Source organism: Oncorhynchus masou, chromosome 33 (assembly GCF_036934945.1).
Source record: "Oncorhynchus masou masou isolate Uvic2021 chromosome 33, UVic_Omas_1.1, whole genome shotgun sequence".
Taxonomy (NCBI): Eukaryota; Metazoa; Chordata; class Actinopteri; order Salmoniformes; family Salmonidae; genus Oncorhynchus; species Oncorhynchus masou.
Genome location: NC_088244.1, coordinates 20038358 through 20057980, shown reverse-complemented (window position 1 = coordinate 20057980; position 19623 = coordinate 20038358). Strand labels below are relative to the sequence as shown.

Here is a 19623-nt window from a genome sequence, read left to right as displayed (position 1 = left end):
ACTGAGTGTGAGATGCTCTGATCTCACATCAAGCACTGTACAGAACAATACAACACAGATGTGAATGTAAGGTTGTTTAGAAATATGAAGGAACAAATATCAATAAAATGCATTTTATAAACAAATGCATTTTATTGATAATAATATATAATATATCCCATTTAGCAGACGCTTTTGTCCAAAGCGACTTACAAGTCGGCTGGGGCCACTAGCGGGAATCGAACCCACGACGCTTGGCGTTGCAAGCGCCATGCTCTACCGACTGAGCCACACAGGACCTATTTGTTCCACTGTTGGCATCATCATGGGTGAAGGAATTATGTAACATCATTGGAGTTATATGGATGTTGACAATGGCGGGATCAAATCTAACATTTGCATTATAATCAAAAATAAAATAATTTTCAGCAAGCTTCAATTTTAGACGCTGATCATTTTATTTCCAAGATTATAGATAAACCCTTTCCGATGTGTCAATATTAACATTCGATATGCCTTAGTTTTTCTTATTGATTAATTTACAGAGGTTATCTTTGCCAGTTGAATGGTCTCATTATTGACTTATTCAATGTATTAAAATGAGAGAAAGCTTATCTACATTTCCAAATCTTTTATCTTTGCATTTAATCATAAGATGTTTAATATTTGGTGGAATTTTATTGTCATTAGTCATTTTTACAGGTTCATACAGTAGGTTCATACAGTAGGTTCATACAGTAGGTTCATACAGCAGGTTCATACAGTAGGTTCATACAGTAGGTTCATACAGTAGGTTCATACAGTAGGTTCATACAGCAGGTTCATACAGTAGGTTCATACCGCAGGTTCATACAGCAGGTTCATACAGTAGGTTCATACAGTAGGTTCATACAGCAGGTTCATACAGTAGGTTCATACAGTAGGTTCATACAGTAGGTTCATACAGCAGGTTCATACAGTAGGTTCATACAGTAGGTTCATACAGCAGGTTCATACAGTAGGTTCATACAGCAGGTTCATACAGTAGGTTCATACAGTAGGTTCATACAGTAGGTTCATACAGCAGGTTCATACAGTTGGTTCATACAGTAGGTTCATACAGCAGGTTCATACAGCAGGTTCATACAGCAGGTTCATACAGCAGTTTCATACAGTAGGTTCATACAGTAGGTTCATACAGTAGGCTCATACAGTAGGTTCATACAGTAGTTTCATACAGCAGGTTCATACAGCAGGTTCATACAGCAGGTTCATACAGTAGTTTCATACAGTAGGTTCATACAGTAGGTTCATACAGTAGGTTCATACAGTAGGCTCATACAGTAGGTTCATACAGTAGTTTCATACAGTAGGTTCATACAGTAGGTTCATACAGTAGGTTCATACAGCAGGTTCATACAGCAGTTTCATACAGTAGTTTCATACAGTAGGTTCATACAGTAGGTTCATACAGCAGGTCCATACAGTAGGCTCATACAGTAGGTTCATACATTGATATATTTGCTTGCTGTAAAATGCAATCAGTAATCACAGATCATTTAATAGGATAAACTATAGAATAGAAAATATACCATTTTGTCATTTTCACATATTCCGTTATTGAAATAATTGACCTGGCACACACTGATCATAGACTTGTTCAGTATGTCTTTGTGAGTAAGAGGGGAACAGAAGACCTCATGATGTTGGTAATGATCAATCACCGAAGATGATCACATAATGCCAATACATATAAGGGCACTGCATATAATCTCCAGCTAATGGAACATGCATAATGGAACATGCAGAGAGATTCATAGAGTGGAACCACACAGCCATACTGCCTAGTCAAAGTGGAACCCCCGGGGCTCTGAGAATGGAACCCAGAGTTGAGAGGAATAAAAAACCAAAGGGTTCAGAGGTCAATAGAGAGAGCAGGCATGTCACCAGTGTCACCAGTCGTTGACATGTCTTTGTGTTGTACCAGCAGTAGTATAAATACGTGTCAGGTTTCACACTCCATGTCAGGAGGGCAGGCAACCCAGATGGGATTTTAAATGCTACATTTCATGTGTTATCATTTAGTGGGTTAGTTCACCCCTCATTGGTTTACCATCTGCTGCCCTCTCAGCCACTCTGTTTTCACTATCTGAATAGGATGGGAACATTCATACTCCACTGTACTCTACTCTACCACCATAATGCCCCTGATCTTACTGGGGACTCACTTCTAGCAATGGACTACATTCACCACATTTTACATAACTTAGTAAAATCAGTTAAATGTCTTTCAATAGAAACTGTCTCACAAATTTGTCTCACCATTTTTTTATATGGATAAAATACTGACATTTTAAACTATTCAAGGTAGTATTATGACAAAATAAAATAACAACAAAGTGAGAACTCTTGCTTCTTTGTTTTGTGAAAAATATGTCGCAGGGAATGCCGACAAAAATTACTTCACCTGGTATGCTTCAACAGAATTCAGGCAATAATAAGAAATAGCTGTCAACCACAATCTCATCAATTATGCAGTGTCTATTTTACCCCAAAAACTTTTTTCACTGACCTGATATGGGGAAGAAATATGTATATATATGTATATAAAACACACTTGGTCTATGTATGATGATAACGTTTTCTTCCTCTTTCAGAATACTTTCAATGCAGTTGATTCTTGACCTGCATCAGGGTACAATAATATTGTAATATAGGACTTACCACTGAAGTCAAAACTTGTTTTTGTGAAGAAGTCCATAGAGGCTAATGTTGTTTTCCTTTTGCCTTATTTATTTCTATGGTTATAAAAAAAAATATTTCAAAACAAGATACTTCAGCTCAAACTCCGTTTGGCTTGCTGTATTCACGTTTAGGACAACCACATCTGTAAATTGTCTTGCAGTTTCAATTGTACAGCTTGAAGCCACACATTTATTTGAATTTGTGAGTTAAATTATTCTTCATTGGGTAAGTTTATTCCTCTTACATCATCCGTTCATTTCTGGAGACCGTAGGCTAAATGATTACAGCCCTCCCTTTATTGACGGGCTCGCTTTTCACACTTGTCAGAAAGCAGACATCCACCGACTGGCCTCAGCTTCCAAATATGCTTATCGTGCAAACACTGCCCTCGACCTGTTTGCATTTTACACTCCGAGATTACAGTTCATTTGAGTAGGGTTGGGCTGTGTTGGGGTGACATAATTGGGAGTTGGGGGCTGGGAATAAGGTGTTTTCGAATTTTCCTCAATTTGAAGATCGTGACATTGTAAATTTAGTGTCAAATAAGGTGGTCAATAGGTTATTGACCACTTCCACTTAAAAGGTGTGATGTCGTCGATAACCTTGTTTGTCTCCCTTGTGGTGAATCTGCTTTAGAATTTGTCAGAATTTCCCCATTAGTAAAACAGAGAAAACAAAACGTCATGAAATATTGAGAAAACATGCTCCATCGCGATGTCAGTGCGATGTCAGTGTTGGATGTGTACAGGGGGGGGGGGTCGACTTTCAGATGACATTGACGCTATGTAGATGGGAATTGAGAATTGTGCCCCCCCCCCCCCCCCCAACGTTTCTGGTTGTTGACGTTAGACAGTCGCACAAGGCGAAGCGGCTGCTTCTCGTGTTGATTTAGCCACCTCGTCAGCACCGCGCGCCGCTGGACAGCTCCCGGCAACGGGATACGTGTGCGCTCTCCTCTAGGACACTTGTGGCGCTTGTTCCAAGTCTTTTAATGGAAAAACAATATCTTTATGTTCCAAGTAAAACTGGAAGTTTACAACTTCAGAGGGAATCTACGGATACCTCGTTTCGAGATTTGTGGCAGGCAGCACATCCTCGGTGGCAGAGAGCGCAGCTTCATTGTGAGTAAAATTAGATTATTTGATGTGTGTGTGAATTCCCTACCAATGCTTCTCCCGGTTTGAAAATTACGTGAATCGTTTATAGTCAGGGATAAAGCAACCAGCAAGACGATGATTTAACTCGTAGTTTAACGTGACAGTATGGAACTGTTGTAACCATAATGACTTTAGGTAATGAAGAAAATACACCTTGTTTTATAGCCAATTAAATGCAGAATGGACGGCTCTCCTGGTTGATTGAATGGTTCATATAACTGTGTACATGTTTTTGTCATATAGGAGTGCGTTTGGTTCTCTATTCCTCGAATGTCATTTGTGCAGCCTGGTGCGTAAAGCTTTACGCTTTGGGTATATTCCTTTGTCTCCCCAATGCAATTGTGATCCAGTTTGGTTGAGATATTGCTGTCGTTTTTTCTGTCTACTTAAATCAGTGCATAGGTAGTGCAATAGGTAATTAGTAAGCGTATCTGCATGTGTCAGTTGCACGGCGTAAATGTTGCTCTTTCAGATTGGATGTGCATATGTAATTGTCGAATGTAATGTTGCGATGTTGCGTTTTGCGCGTGAGCTCGGTGGCTTGGATATTAACAATGTCTGAAAGTTGTTTTCTTTGCACGTAATGATGCATTCGGTGATGTGCATTCTCGACATTGGACTGTATTCATTTGCAAATTGCATTGGTTTGATTGTAAGAATATTGTGGGTGGGAGAAGTAGGCTTCATAGCCAATAAACAATCTACGTACAAACCTATCGAATGCGTTGTTATATGGGTGGAAAAGTCCTGGGCCATCATTAATGTGCCATTATTCTTTTTTATAGCATTCTTGTGTTTTAAACTCTGCATTGCATATATCTGGTCAGATGTTTATTGGTGTCTAGAGTGGAGTCGATCGGAAAAATATAACTTTCCAAATGCATTTTATTTTCAGTAATTTACAAAAGCCAAGGTGTGTATTGAACAGTCTCATTCTGTAGCAAATCTATTGTAAACGTAATCATGTTGTTTAATCAATTTCCCAATTTGAGTGCGCACAAAAAAAACGACCAATCACTGTATTCACCGTTTCCAGGTTAACGGCAACAGACTGTCCCTATAGCCTTCACCTGCTTTCAAACATTTGGTTCAGAGGTTTTGGCCAAAAACCGCGAAGCTGCTGTCTGCGTGGACTGGTGCTGAAGCTCCCCTTTCAAAGGCCAGGACCACTGACACATCGAAAGACATGGCTACCAACGGCACCAAAGCAGATGGACAAGTAACAGAACTTAACGAAGTGGCAACTAATGACAAACCCAAGTCACTGGACGTGAAAGGGGAAAATACCAAAAAGGATCTTCCCGAAAGAGAAACATGGGGAGGGCGATTCGATTTCCTTCTGTCCTGTGTAGGTTATGCAATTGGACTGGGCAACGTATGGAGATTTCCATATCTCTGTGGAAAAAACGGTGGAGGTAAACACCATTTAAAAAAAGTCATATCACCTACATATAAGCTCATTTCACTCTTAAGTAGGCCTAAGTGCTTAGTCAATATTGAGAACCCTAATTATTATGAAAAATGATTACCACAATGTCCCTTGTGTAAGAGCACAGACACTCATTTTTCATTTCCTAATTGAATACAATTCCAATTAGCTTCCACAGTGGGCTGTAAGTAACATTCAATTGCTTATGTGTCGTTTTATTTGGAACATTTATATTTGGTTTGATTTACTTGTGTCTATGCAGGAGCCTTCTTGATCCCCTATTTTTTGACACTCATATTTGCTGGGATGCCCCTGTTCCTGCTGGAGACGGCTCTTGGTCAATACACCTCAATTGGTGGGCTTGGAGTCTGGAAACTGGCTCCCGTATTCAAAGGTATACATTCTACTCATGCAATGCTCTTACTGTATGTCTAAAAGCATTTTTTGTATCAAATCAAATTCCTAGTAGTCAGGTGGTCCCTTGTGCACCGATCTTTATGTTCTTCTGTAAGTCTCTATGAATATGTTGGAGCATTAGGAGCATGCACAACAAATGTCATCAATTTCCATCTCATAGGTGTTGGCCTTGCAGCAGCTGTCCTGGCCTTCTGGCTTAACATTTATTACATTGTCATCATTGCCTGGGCCATTTACTATCTCTACAACTCCTTTACTACTGTAAGTACCACACCTTTACCACCTACAACTCCTTTACCACTGTAAGTACCACACCTTTACCACCTACAACTCCTTTACCACTGTAAGTACCACACCTTTACCTCCTACAACTCCTTTACCACTGTAAGTACCACACCTTTACCACCTACAACTCCTTGACCACTGTAAGTACCACACCTTTACCACCTACAACACCTTTACCACTGTAAGTACCACACATTTACCACCTACAACTCCTTTACCACTGTAAGTACCACACCTTTACCTCCTACAACTCCTTTACCACTGTAAGTACCACACCTTTACCACCTACAAACCACATGGGGATGAGACAAACATGTGTTCCAGCTTTGATCTATGCTCTCTGAGGATTGTAACATGCTTGTTGATGCCATGTGAGATTTCTCATTGTGTCAAGGAGGAAAGCATACATTACCCTTCCGTTTTTTACGTTATCCTTCTGTTTTTCAGGAACTTCCATGGAGCTCATGTGGCAATCCATGGAACACAGAAAAGTGTTACTCAAACTACAGTATAGTTGATAACACCAATCTTACCAGCGCGGTGATGGAGTTTTGGGAGTAAGACACTAGCTGCTTTTAAAAAAATGTTTGCTTCAGCTCAGCATTACAGTACCCTGCATGACTGCTTGAGAAGTATAAAATGACATTTCCTTTGCTGCAAAGCATTCTCCCAGTCTGTATAATAGTCTTATTGTTACTCTCTCTGATCTTATAGGCGCAACATGCATCAAATGACTGATGGCTTGGAAAAACCAGGGCAGATCCGAGCTCCACTGGCAATAACACTGGCCATCGCTTGGGTCCTAGTGTACTTCTGTATCTGGAAAGGGGTGAGCTGGACTGGCAAGGTAAGAGATTGGTTTCTCATTGCTGATTTAGGTGTGTGCAAAAGCTCTCTGTCATCCAATGTGTGACAGTGATGCAATATTAATCGTTGTCATATCACCTTAATCAATCATTTATATTGCACTGACTATTGCCCAGATAGACTTTTAGAATGAGAGGAGAGACATCAAACCCTCATGTTCAGTAATCATATTCAGGCTCATGGGCCCTTCTCTAATTCCAATTCTCCTGATACAGAAAATTGGGGAGAAATTTGATGATGAGAAGGAGGAGTGAACAAGCCCTCTAAAATCAGTTTGTTTCCCATTTCTCTCTCCCTCAGTTGGAACAATGTTACTCCCTGGTGTTGCTACGATTTGGAAATCGAATGTGTCATGTGATCATAGAAAATAACATTTGTTGTGGTCACAAAACCACAACATTTCTTGACTGGATTTCTGTTATTTATTTTCTTCTCTTTTTTTCTGTTCTCTGTGCGAGAGATTGGAGGACAATAAATCCATTGGTATTCCTCTCCAAAGAAAAGGCCTTTGTTTAAGAAGAGACTGAATTGCAAATGTGTTAATTCAATGGCGTATAGCTCATCTGCACTTGACAGTGTTAACATGCATTAATTTCCTGCTGATGGTGACTCATTTATTTGACTTTCTAGGTTGTGTACTTCTCGGCCACGTACCCCTATTTCATGCTTTTCATTCTGTTCTGCCGTGGAGTGACTCTACCTGGAGCTATGGATGGAATTCTCTTCTATATCACCCCTAACTTTGAAAAACTAAAAGAATCTGAGGTACTGAATGAATTTCTCATTCTTTGTAAGACAAATACCTGTATGGGAGTCATTCATTTTCAGCCCCTTTGCTAAATGGTTCTCTCCCCTTGTCAGGTATGGCTGGATGCTGCCACTCAGATATTTTTCTCCTACGGTTTGGGACTGGGCTCACTGATAGCTCTTGGCAGCTATAACCCTTTTAATAATAATGTTTACAGGTAAGATGGAGGTAGGCTTCTATTAAATGGAAATATAATGTATCAGACAAGACCTGAAAAGGCAACAATTCGACCAGTATACCTTAACAGTAAATGTGACTGTAAAGTGGACCTTACTATCAGCCATGTACAATGAGAAGCATAGATCAATGTTAGTACAATCGATAAAGTATACTGAACAAAAATATAAATGTAATTATTTTACTGAGTTGCAGTTCATAGAAGGAAATCAGTCAATTTAAATAAATTCATTAGGCCCTAATCTATGGATTTCACATGACTGGGCAGGGGCACAGCCATGGGCGGGCCTGTGAGGGCAAAGGCTCACCCACTGGGGAGCCAGGCCCAGTCAATCATGAGTTTTCCCACAAAAGGGCTTTATTATAGACATAAATACTTTTCAGTTTCATCGGTTGTCTGGGTGGTTGGTCTCAGACGATCCCACAGGTGAAGAAGTCGGCTGTGGAGGTCCTGGGCTGGTGTGGTTAAACATGGCCTTTTATTGTCCCCAGCACAAGGTGCACCTGGGTAATGATCATGCTGTTTAATAAACTTCTTGATATGCCACACCTGTCAGGTGGATGTATTATTTTGACAAAAGAGAAATGCTCACTAACAGCGATGTAAACAAATTTGTGCAAAACATTTGAGAGAAATAAGCTTTTTGTGCATATGGAACATTTCTGGATCTTTTATTTCAACTCTTGAAACATGGGAACAACACTTTACATATTGTGTTCATATTTTTGTTCGGTATACTATAATTCAGTCTCATATGGGCCCCTTCATATGGCTTTGGATGTGGTAGTATACATCAAATAAAATTAGCCAACAATTTCACAACCTCTTCCCCAAACAGCACATCCATGGTTCTAGGTCACACAAATTGCTCATCAGTTATATAATGATGCAGACTCAGCTTGCGTTTATTTCAATTTACTTGTTGTTTATTAGCGACCGAATATTATTTAGCTACAGGCCACACTTTATATGATGCAATTAGGTTTGTAAATAAGGATTGATTTTGGAAAACTCTTCTTTGCAAATAAGGGCTTGACATTCATTCATATTCATTTAATATTTAGGTATTACTGTGACATTAAACTTCTTTGAAAAAAATAACATTGTTCCCCATTGGAATGCTATACAAAAAGTAAATTGCATATATTTTTACAATCTCAGTGCACACCTTATATGGCCACTATAAATATGTTACTAAGCGGGGATTTGTTTTCCACTCAGCAATAATAAGGAATCAACTCTCTCTCTCTCTCTCCTGAGAAGGGCCTTTTTAGGAATCCATGATGATGTTACAAAAGAGATCACAGATCACCTTAAGCTCTGACAACAGGACGTTTTCATGTTTCCTTTCCCCAGAGACTCTATCATAGTGTGCTGCATCAACTCCTTCACCAGCATGTTTGCGGGCCTGGTCATCTTCTCTATTGTGGGCTTCATGGCGAATGTGACTAACAGACCAATACAAGAAGTCGCAGCTTCAGGTAAACTCAATGCTCCCTTAGAGCACAATAGGGGAGTAATGTTGTCTATTCTGACTCCTGCTCTCTGCCTCAATCCACACAGAGAAATGTAGCCCGGAGAACAGCGAGCTAATGCGGTGTGTTGTGTGTTTGGTATGCAGGTCCAGGCCTGGCTTTTCTGGCATACCCCGAGGCTGTGACCCAGCTGCCTATTTCTCCTCTCTGGGCTATCCTGTTCTTCTCCATGCTGCTGATGCTGGGGATTGACAGTCAGGTAAGGCTGTTTTCATTGACTGCTCCCAGATCTGTTGGGGCTTTAGCCCAATCCTCTCACTAATGTTGTCATGCCTTGTCAGGGAGCTGGCTAAAGCACCTACAGATCTGGGACCAGGCTACTTAGGTTCTGACCTAAATGTGTTAGCACAGGTATATATGACACTGGTTTTCTCTGGTCTCTCCACAGGAGAAGCACACTGGCTAATATATTTTTTCCCTAGTGGACAGATACACTGTAGCTGAGCCTTGACTTTTACTGTCAACTCCTTTTAATGCAACTATATCACCTCTCTCTCTACCCCCGGGTGCTCTGTTCTCATGCTTTCAGCTTGTGTATGATATTTGGGTAGCCTAACTCTAAGGCCACTGAGTCTGCTAGCAATTATGCTAAATGCTGCTACTCCCGTTTACACAAAACAGATAAATCATAACATTGCACACTTGCGCTCCGACTATTTTTGTAATGGAAATGTAATGGTTCAGCAAGATAAATGGCTATATGACATGTTAGAGTTATATTTTCGAGGTCGCTGCCAAAATGGGGTTGCTAGTGCTTAAAAACTAATGGAAATACACTATATATACAAAAGTATGTGGACTCCCCTTCCAATTAGTGGATTAGGCTATTTCAGCCACACCTGTTGCTGGCATGTGTATAAAATCAAGTACACAGCCATGCAATCTCCATAGACAAACATTGGCAGTAAAATGGCCTTACTGAAGAGCTCAGTGATCTTCAACGTGGTATCGTCATAGAATGCCACCTTTCCGACAAGTCACTTTGTCAAATGTCTGCAGTGCTAGAGCTGCCTCGGTCAACTGTAAGTGCTGTTATTGTGAAGTGGAAATGTCTAGGAGCAACAACGGCTCAGCCGTGCAGTGGTAGGCCACACATGCTCACAGAACAGAACTACAGAGTGCTGAAGTTTGTAGTGAATAAAAGTAGTCTTTCCTCAGTTGCAACACTCACTACCAAGTTCCAAACTACCTCTGGAAGCAACCTCAGCACAATAAGTAAGTTTGAACAACTTGGCCATGTACTGTTATAATCTCTACCCGGCACAGCCAGAAGAGGACTGACCACCCCACATAGCCTGGTTCCTCTCTAGGTTTCTTCCTAGGTTCCTGCCTTTCTAGGGAGTTTTTCCTAGCCACCGTGCTTCTACATCTGCATTGCTTGCTGTTTGGGATTTTAGGCTGGGTTTCTGTATAGCACTTTGTAACATCAGCTGATGTAAAAAGGGCTTTATAAATACATTTGATTGATTGAATAACTGTTTGCCAGGAGCTTCATGAAATGGGTGTCAATGGCCGAGCAGCTGCACACAAGCCTAAGATCATGCGCAATGCCAAGCGTCGGCTGGAGTGGTGTAAAGCTCACCACCATTGAACTCTGGAGCAGTGGAAACTTGTTTTCTGGAGTGATGAATCATGCTTCACCATCTTGCAGTCTGATGGATTAATCTGGGTTTGGCAGATGCCAGAACACTACCTGCCCGAATGCATAGTGCCAACTGTAAAGTTTGGTGGAGGAGGAATAATGGTCTGGGACTGTTTTTCATGGTTCAGGCTAGGCCCCTCAGTTCCAGTGAAGGGAAATCTTAACTCTACAGCATACAATGACATTATAGACGATTGTGTGCTTCCAACTTTGTGGCAAAGGTTTGGGGAAGGCTCTTTCCTGTTTCAGTATGGGAATGCCCTTGTGCACAAAGTGATGTCAATACAGAAAAGTTTTTTAGAGATCGGTGTGGAAGAACTTGACTGCCCAGCACAGAGCTCCATCGAACACTTTTGGGATGAATTGGAATGCCGACTGTGAACCATGCCTAATCACCCAACATCAGTGCCCGACCTTAAATTGCTCTTGTGGCTGAATGGAAGCAAATCCATGCAGCAATGTTCCAACATTTAGCGGAATGCCTTCCCAGAAGATTGGAGGCTGTTATAGCAGCAAAGGGGGAACCAACTCCATATTAATGCCCATGATTTTGGAGTGAGATGTTCAGCAGGTGTACACATGCTTTTGGTCATGGGGCGGCAGGTAGTCTAGTGGTTAGCGCGTTGGGCCAGTAACCGAAAGGTTGCTAGATCGAATCCCTGATCTGACAAGGTAAAAATCTGTCATTCTGCCCCTGAAAAAGGCAGGTAGGCCATCAATGTAAACAAGAATTTGTTCTTAGCTGACTTGCCAAGTTAAATCAAGGTGAAATTAAAAGATGTACTCAGACCTCTTGACTTTATCCACACTTTGTTACATTTTGCCCCACAAGGGCAAAGTGAAAACAGGTTTTTAATTATTTTTTGCAAATTAATTCAAAATAAAAATCAGAAATACTTAATTTACATAAATATTCAGACCCTTTGCTATGAGACTCGAAATTGAGCTCAGGTGCATTCTATTTCCATTGATCATCCTAGACATGTTTCTGCAACTTGATTAGAGTCCACGTGTGGTAAATTCAATTGATTGGACATGATTTGGGAAGGCACACACATGTCTATATAAGATCCCAAAGCAAGTCAGAGCAAAAACCAAGCCATGAGGTTTAAGGAATTGTTTGTAGAGCTCCGATGACAGAATTAAATCGAGGCACAAATCTGGGGAAGGGTACCAAAACATTTCTGCAGCGCTGAAGGTCCCCAAGAACACAGTGGCCTCCATCATTCTTAAATGGAAGAAGTTTGGAACCACCAGGACTCTTCCTAGAGCTGGCCAAACTGAGCAATCGGGGGAGAAGGGCCTTGGTCAGGGAGGTGACCAAGAACCTGATGGCCACTCTGACAGAGCTACAGAGTTCCTCTTTGGAGATGGGAGAACCTTCCAGAAGGACAACTATCTCTTCAGCACTCCACCAATCAGGCTTTATGGTAGAGTGGCGAGACGGAAGCCTCCTCAGAAAAAGGAACATGACAACCCACTTAGAGTTTGCCAAAAGGTACCTAAAGGACTCTCTTAGATATGAGAAACAAGATTCTCCCCGGTCTGATGAAACCAAGATTGAACTCTTTGGACTGAATGCCAAGCGTCACATCTGGAGGAAACCAGAATCCGCTCATCACCTGGCCAATACCATCCCTACAGTGAAACATGGTGGTGGCAGCATAATGCTGTGGGGATATTTCTCAGTGGCAAGGACTGGGAGACTAGTCAGGTTCGAGGGAAAGATGAACATAGGAAAGTACAGAGAGATCCTTGAGGAAAACCTACTCCAGGGCACTCAGAACCTCAGACTGGGGCGAAGGTTCACCTTCTAACAGGACAGCAACTCTAAGCACACAGACAAGACATTGCAGGAGTGGCTTCAGGACAAGTCTCTGAATGTCCTTGAGTGGTACAGCCAGAGCCTGACTTGAACCTGATTGAAGGGATTTCTTTATTTCTACTATTTTCTACATTCTAGAATAATAGTGAAGACTATGAAATAACACATGTGGAATCATGTAGTGACAAAAAAAGTGTTATACAAATCAAAATATATTTTATATTTCAGATTCTTCAAATAGCTACCCTTGATGACAGCTTTGCACACTCTTGGCATTCTCTCAATGACTACCTCATGAAGCTGGTTGAGAGAATGCCAAGTGGGGGAGATGCACTGTATATATATATATATATAACACTGTATATATATAACATGGTGGTCCATGTATATATTTACAAAATTAAATGTATATTTTTTTTTCCACCATTTATATAGTTAATTCAGGATAATATGTTGGTTATTACAATGTATGCTTTCCATGATCTGAATTAATTCAATATAATCCATGAATATCCGTCATCTTGGTTACATGGTTATCATACCATACATGGACCACCATGTTATAAATAAACAAATGTTTATTTGCCCAATCAGTAAAATGAATGTACAACAGTGATACTATCCTTCTAGGGATCCATGTCCCTGTAATTTCCAATTACCGGTGCACTTTTTAGGTTCTTTTTTAGTTAAAAAATAAATAATTAACAATTTAACAAATTATGCAGTTGATAAAAATGTATTTATTGTGAAAAAAATGTACAAATAGGAACAAGATTATCAATTATAGATGAAACATGAAGTGATGCCTTACATAGATACTAAGGAAAGTACTGTAAATATCTCTCCTTTTTAGCTGAGTGTCCCCCATTTTGTGTGTGTGTTTGTAGTTCTGCACAGTGGAGGGCTTTATAACAGCTCTGGTGGATGAGTTTCCCAGGGCACTGAGGGGCAGGAGAGAGCTCTTCATCGCTGCTGTCTGCCTGGTCTCCTACCTGATCGGCCTGTCCAACATCACACAGGTACGGTACAGCACACCGCATATCTCTCTCTCTCTCTCTCTCTCTCTCTCTCTCTCTCTCTCTCTCTCTCTCTCTCTCTCTCTCTCTCTCTCTCTCTCTCTCTCTCTCTCTCTCTCTATTTGTCTCTCTCTCTAACCCATTCTCTCTTTCTCTCTCTCATCACTGTGTCAATTCCACTAATGCCATCGACCAACCAGTTAAACCTCCAAGCTCAATGATACAGTAGTTGATAAAAAATGTGAATTACATTGGATAACACTATTGCTGTTTAATTTATAGAAAATAAAGATTTGTTTAGACCATTCTGTTTGTTTAATTACAACTGCTGTTGAAATCGGATCCCAACACTCATTTTTCCATCTGAGATAAGGACACTGATATAATGTAGAGACCACAGACCACTGCGTTCTTTGGTACTGTGACTCATCCATCTGTGTTGTGTCACTAGGGAGGCCTGTACGTGTTCAAGCTCTTTGACTACTACTCTGCCAGTGGGATGTGTCTCCTCTTCCTGGTCTTCTTTGAGTGCATCTCCATATCCTGGTTCTACGGTAGGTAGAGTCTCTAGGCAACATCAGATACACACAGTAGCTACATTATTGCAGTGAATAGTATACATCAGAAACACCCTATTTCAACATGACAAAATTACCTGTTACAGTGATATATCCTCAGGTAAGATTTGTGAAAAATAAATTAAAGCGTTTTCTCTCTGTTCCTAAAGTGAGGGGATGAACATTGAATGAACTAGATAGTCTAGGTACAGTTGAATGATAGAATAACCTCACACCTGTCCAAAGACACCAGTCCAGCTTCAACCCCTGGTACTTCAACTCTGCTAACGTGTCCTACACTACACCAACTCTCCTTCCTCATCACAATTCACGGCAGACTAGCGGTAAATTGGAAGAAATTGAATTTGAATACTTTGATCATGCATTCATTTGTCTCACAGGTGTGAACAAGTTCTATGACAACATCCAGGAGATGATTGGCTACAAGCCCTGTATATGGTGGAAGCTGTGCTGGGTCTGTTTCACTCCTCTCATTGTGGCTGTAAGTAGCACAACCATACACATCCAATACAACATCATGACATGAAAAATGAAAATAACCAATAACATCAATAATGATAATAGGGACCACAATGGAAATAACGGACAACTGTATTGTGCAATCCTGGTCACGTTAAAAAAAGCAGCTTTGTACTGTGTGTATATATCTATTATTTTTTACTGTCAAATAAAATAAATCAATCAGTCACTGACCTGCCTCAAGCAATTCTGAGACAGAGACAGAAAGTGCCTAAGAAGCTGTGGTGTCGGGATTAATAAGGATCATACCATGTCTCCCACAGGGGGTGTTCCTGTTCAGTGCAGTCCAAATGGTTCCTCTCACCTTGAACAACTACGTGTTCCCCGCCTGGGGCCAGGGAGTGGGCTGGCTCATGGCTCTGTCCTCCATGGTCCTCATTCCTGGTTACATGGTCTACATGTATCTCGGACTCAAGGGCACCTGGAAAGAGGTAAGTGACACGATAATGATTATGGATATAGTTCTCCCGTGCAAGAGAATCAATTCAATTTGGTGATGATTGATATGTAACCTTAATGATAAAAAACAAACATGTTTAAGAACTAGTAAAAATATAATTTCAGTCAGGTTCTCCTCTCTGGACATGTTAGAGTTGCACTCATTGTGTTACCTAATGAACTGTTTTGTTGTGAATTTTTCTCAGCGCCTGCAGATAATGTTTCAGCCGCCTGCAGTGGTTCGACGGCCACAGGAGAATGGGCCTGAGGCAGTGGTTGCAGAGACCAACATAGCTAGTCCTTCTAACCCGGCCAACCCAGTTAACCTGGCCAACCCAGTTAGCCCTGCCAACACAGCAAGCCCTGGCAACCCAGCTAGTTCTGGCAACCAGGCTAGTTCTGGCAACCCAGCTAGTCCTGCCAACCCAACTGCTACAAGCCCGGTTGCTGCAGCCCCGGCCAGCCCAACACCTCCAGCCATTCCAGTTACTCTGGCTAGCCCTGTGAACCCAACCAGTCTGACCGTCCCAACCGTCCCTACCGTCCCTATCACTCCAGCCAACCCAACCAGCCCTACCAGCCCACCACCCAATCCAGTTAGCGCAGCACCAACTGAGCCAGCCATCCCACCACTCAATATAGCGAGCTCAACCAACTCAACCAACCTTACCAACCTAACCAACGCAGAGGCCAATGTCTAGACAAGGTAGAACCCTCATGGAGAAAGTGCAGTCAACGTCGAACATTACCAAGGACTTCCAAGATTTTAATTGATTCACCTACCTCCATGGGCAATATCTGATCAAACCGGATTTAAAAATCATGTTTCATTTTTCTGCATTTGTAAAGGCAACACACTGATGTTTTTTTATTGGTATTCATTACAAATACAAAAATCAAAGACTGTTAGTGTTCACAAAATCTACTGTAATCTGGGTAAAAGAAATATGTAAGCATACTGTGTAATACTGTGAGAGAAAAAAAACGATTGAAAATGTAGAATAGCAATTTGTTGAATATCTTCATGAACCAAGTAAATACAGTGTGATTATAGTAGAGATGAAGTTTTGGTGAACAAAATGGTCGGGGTCAAATTATTGTGGTTGTTTACTAAGCCTTACTTGCACTCTGTGGGGCTGATGACAGGCCACATGGCAATGAGGGAACTCTGATGAAGAAGCACAATGCCAATAAGAAGTTTAAAGTCTATGAACCCTGGATTTATCCAGTATTAATGTTGCAAAATATTTTCTGTGTGAGAGAGACTGTTATTTTATCACCATTTTTTGTATTTTTTTTTACTTTTATGTGATTGAAACATTTTTTGAATTATTTTTAGGATGTTTTCTACTATCAGTGTTGTGACCGAGGACCAAAATTGTAGGCAGACGAAAGCAAGAACTATCTATGCCATGCAGTGTTCAGTTTGCGAAGCACAGGGTATCAAAAACGTACATAAAATGCAAAAGCACAGGGTATAGAAAAGTGATTTACAAACATTGACTATCCCTTAATGCTGACAGTCAATCCTGTTTACTTTTTTGCATGCTTTCCTCAGTACATCAGATAAAATTCCAAAATTTCTCCTGACAGATCCAAAACGAGAACAGAGAAGGCTTTAAGCCAGTTATCAACCAATTTATGCCAAGCCATAGTCTTTTTGCATGACTCGGCTGATCTCCAGAAAATCACTTTGTATGCTAGAAAACAATATTGGACCAACTCTATGTTTAAAGATAGTCCTTTTTAGTTCACTCTTATGTGTAATGATCAATTATAGTTTGATCAGTATGTATTCAGCAATACATATGTAGATGTATAGGTGCAGGCCAGTAGAAGAGTGGTCTGTTTCTAATTGTCTTTTCGTTGTCTTTGCTTTACTAGTGAAAAGCACAAAGCTTTAACTTTTGCCATGGCATGTTAAGACAATGCAAGTTTGCTTCTATGGCAGCTATAGTGAAAAGCATTTGGTCCAACAAAACAAGTTTACTTTGAAAAGCAAAACAACTAAAAGTGAAAATGTGAAATGGCTACAGTTCATGTCCTGTCACTTTTGTATAAAGTTTCTCTACCACAGTTTTCTCTGGAACCTTGTTGTTAAACTGTACTGTGTAAAACATGTAACTGTGAATGTTTGTAATACATTGGAAGTTATTGTCTAAATGTTGAAAAAATTCGAAAGGAGTTGCTGTTTTCTGCAATAATATTTTCACAGAAACTAAAGCACATATCTTACAGAAATATACAAAATGATGATGACAATGAAGACATTGACGATTATATTAAAAATAGAAACTATGTCTAGTAAAAAATAATATTGTTTTGTATATTTTTAACAGTCTCACTGCCTAATGTACAACAAAATATAAACATGATATGTATTTAAATGGTGTCATATGATAAAGCACGATTGTCATGTTATAAAAAAAGAAAAAAGCTGAAAAAATAAAGAATTATAGAAAATATGAATAACTGTCCTGCATTTGTTAATTACTGTGCTCAAGCAAAATGTAGTGTTTGCTGTACAGTAGCTTTTGATGTGGTGAAATTAGGTCACCATAATAGACCTCTCAAATACTAAACAAAAAAAAACAAAAAAAATATTAGTGCCCTTGAACGGGTTGAACGGGTTATGGTTTGAGCGTGTCAGAACTGCAACACTGCTGGGTTTTTCACGCTCAATAGTTTCCCATGTGTATCAAGAAAGGTCCACCACCCAAAGGACATCTAGCCAACTTAATACAACTATGGGAAGCATTGGAGTCGAAATGTGCCAGCATCCGTGTGGAACACTTTCAACACATTGTCCAAGCTCCGACGAATTCAGGCTGTTCTGAGGGAAAAAGGTGGTTGAACTCAATATTAGCAAGGTGTTCCTAATGTTTTGTATGCTCAGTCTGCATCAAGCCTCTGAGTAGTAATTGGCAAGTGTTTTGAATCTCTTAAAATATAGACTAGATATTTGTCATGATATTTGTAATTAATAGATTTACACATTTAAGAAAATGCTATCTAGAAAAAAATATGTAAGGATTTGTAGCAAATATATAGCAAGAACAGAAAAGCATATGAAGGCAATTGTTAATTACTATTACCTTGGAGGTGTACTATAGAACCAGGTGGGAGACTAAAAATGCAATATAAATCCATTGTTCAGTATACCGGGGAAAGAAATCCTGCCAAAGGTAACAGTAGCCCAGGCCAATGTTTTCACTACAATAAATCATTTCTAACCAAAACATTTGGCCTTTGGAGAATTTAGAACAACCATGAAAAGACAATGAGAGCAAAATGTCTGAAACCTTCCCTTGTGATGTACAGTAGTGTTTCAGAAACACAGTCTGATAGCGAAGCCTCAGCAGGCTAGAATAACATCACCAGAAAACAGCTCTGGCCCCGGGGCCTGGCGTGCTGACCCGCCTCATCTCTCCAACCTTTTACAGCTGTGTGTGTGTCTTCCTCCATTCTCCCCAACCTCCTGCAGTTGCTGCATCCATTAGCTTCCAGTGTGATAAACGAGACTGCACCAGCTGACACCACAACAATGACTCGCAAACAATGAGACATACCCTCTAGTAACTTGTGGCAAATTGTGTGTGTGTGTGGGCGTGCGTGCTTGTGTGTGTACGTGCGTGTGTGTGTGTGTGTGTAACTTCATATCAAATTGGGGGTTGAATGATGCCCATAATGACAGTACATATAAACTTGCCGATGATGAATGGCTTAGAAGCCTCCCTATTCCCAGTAGTGTAATTTAGCATCATTACCCATGAAAACCAGTCACCGCTGAGGCCACTGAAGCTGATGTCTTATGTCCACAAAGACAATGGATCATCGTTCTCAGCTGGGGAGGACACAAGAAGGAAGCTCTTGATTAGTTGGAAGCAATCTAGCAGAACACAGTTATTCTTCTGTTCCGAAATCAAAATTTAGCATTGCAGCATCAAATTGTGATAAATATAACACAATTTTCATTGGAAATACAAGTCTTTCTCCATATAGAGACCCATAAATGTACATACATTGACTGTTAATACAGCATATATTTTACCATACATACCAGTGGAGGGTGCTGAGGGGAGGACGTCTCATAATAATGGCTGGGATGGAGTCAACGGAATGGTATCAAACACATGTTTTTCTTTGGTTTTCATGTGTTTGAAGCCATTCCATTCACTCCATTCCAGCCATTTGTATGAGTCACTCTCCCCTCAGCAACCTGCATT

General features: G+C 40.5%; 1 protein-coding gene across 1 annotated transcript; it reads left to right on the top strand.

The window, feature by feature from the left end:
* Positions 1 to 3570: 3570 nt before the first annotated feature.
* LOC135527984 (sodium- and chloride-dependent GABA transporter 1-like) lies at positions 3571 to 17857 on the top strand. Its single transcript, XM_064956710.1, has 15 exons — positions 3571 to 3824; positions 4897 to 5275; positions 5552 to 5683; positions 5867 to 5967; positions 6439 to 6548; positions 6706 to 6838; positions 7489 to 7623; positions 7720 to 7823; positions 9201 to 9325; positions 9466 to 9578; positions 13734 to 13865; positions 14314 to 14416; positions 14821 to 14921; positions 15223 to 15390; positions 15604 to 17857. Exons 2-15 carry the CDS (start codon positions 5047 to 5049, stop codon positions 16096 to 16098), a joined length of 2181 nt encoding a protein of 726 aa, XP_064812782.1. The 5' UTR covers positions 3571 to 3824; positions 4897 to 5046; the 3' UTR covers positions 16099 to 17857.
* The last annotated feature ends 1766 nt before the right edge of the window (positions 17858 to 19623 follow it).

What these genes read in the sequence shown, in the direction of transcription:
- LOC135527984 (XM_064956710.1), top strand. Translation starts at nt 5,047, where the DNA reads ATGGCTACCAACGGCACCAAAGCAGATGGACAAGTAACAGAACTTAAC. An exon ending in TTTAATAATAATGTTTACAG is followed by an intron (nt 7,824 to 9,200) that starts GTAAGATGGAGG and finishes TCCTTTCCCCAG; the next exon opens with AGACTCTATCATAGTGTGCT. An exon ending in TCAAGGGCACCTGGAAAGAG is followed by an intron (nt 15,391 to 15,603) that starts GTAAGTGACACG and finishes AATTTTTCTCAG; the next exon opens with CGCCTGCAGATAATGTTTCA.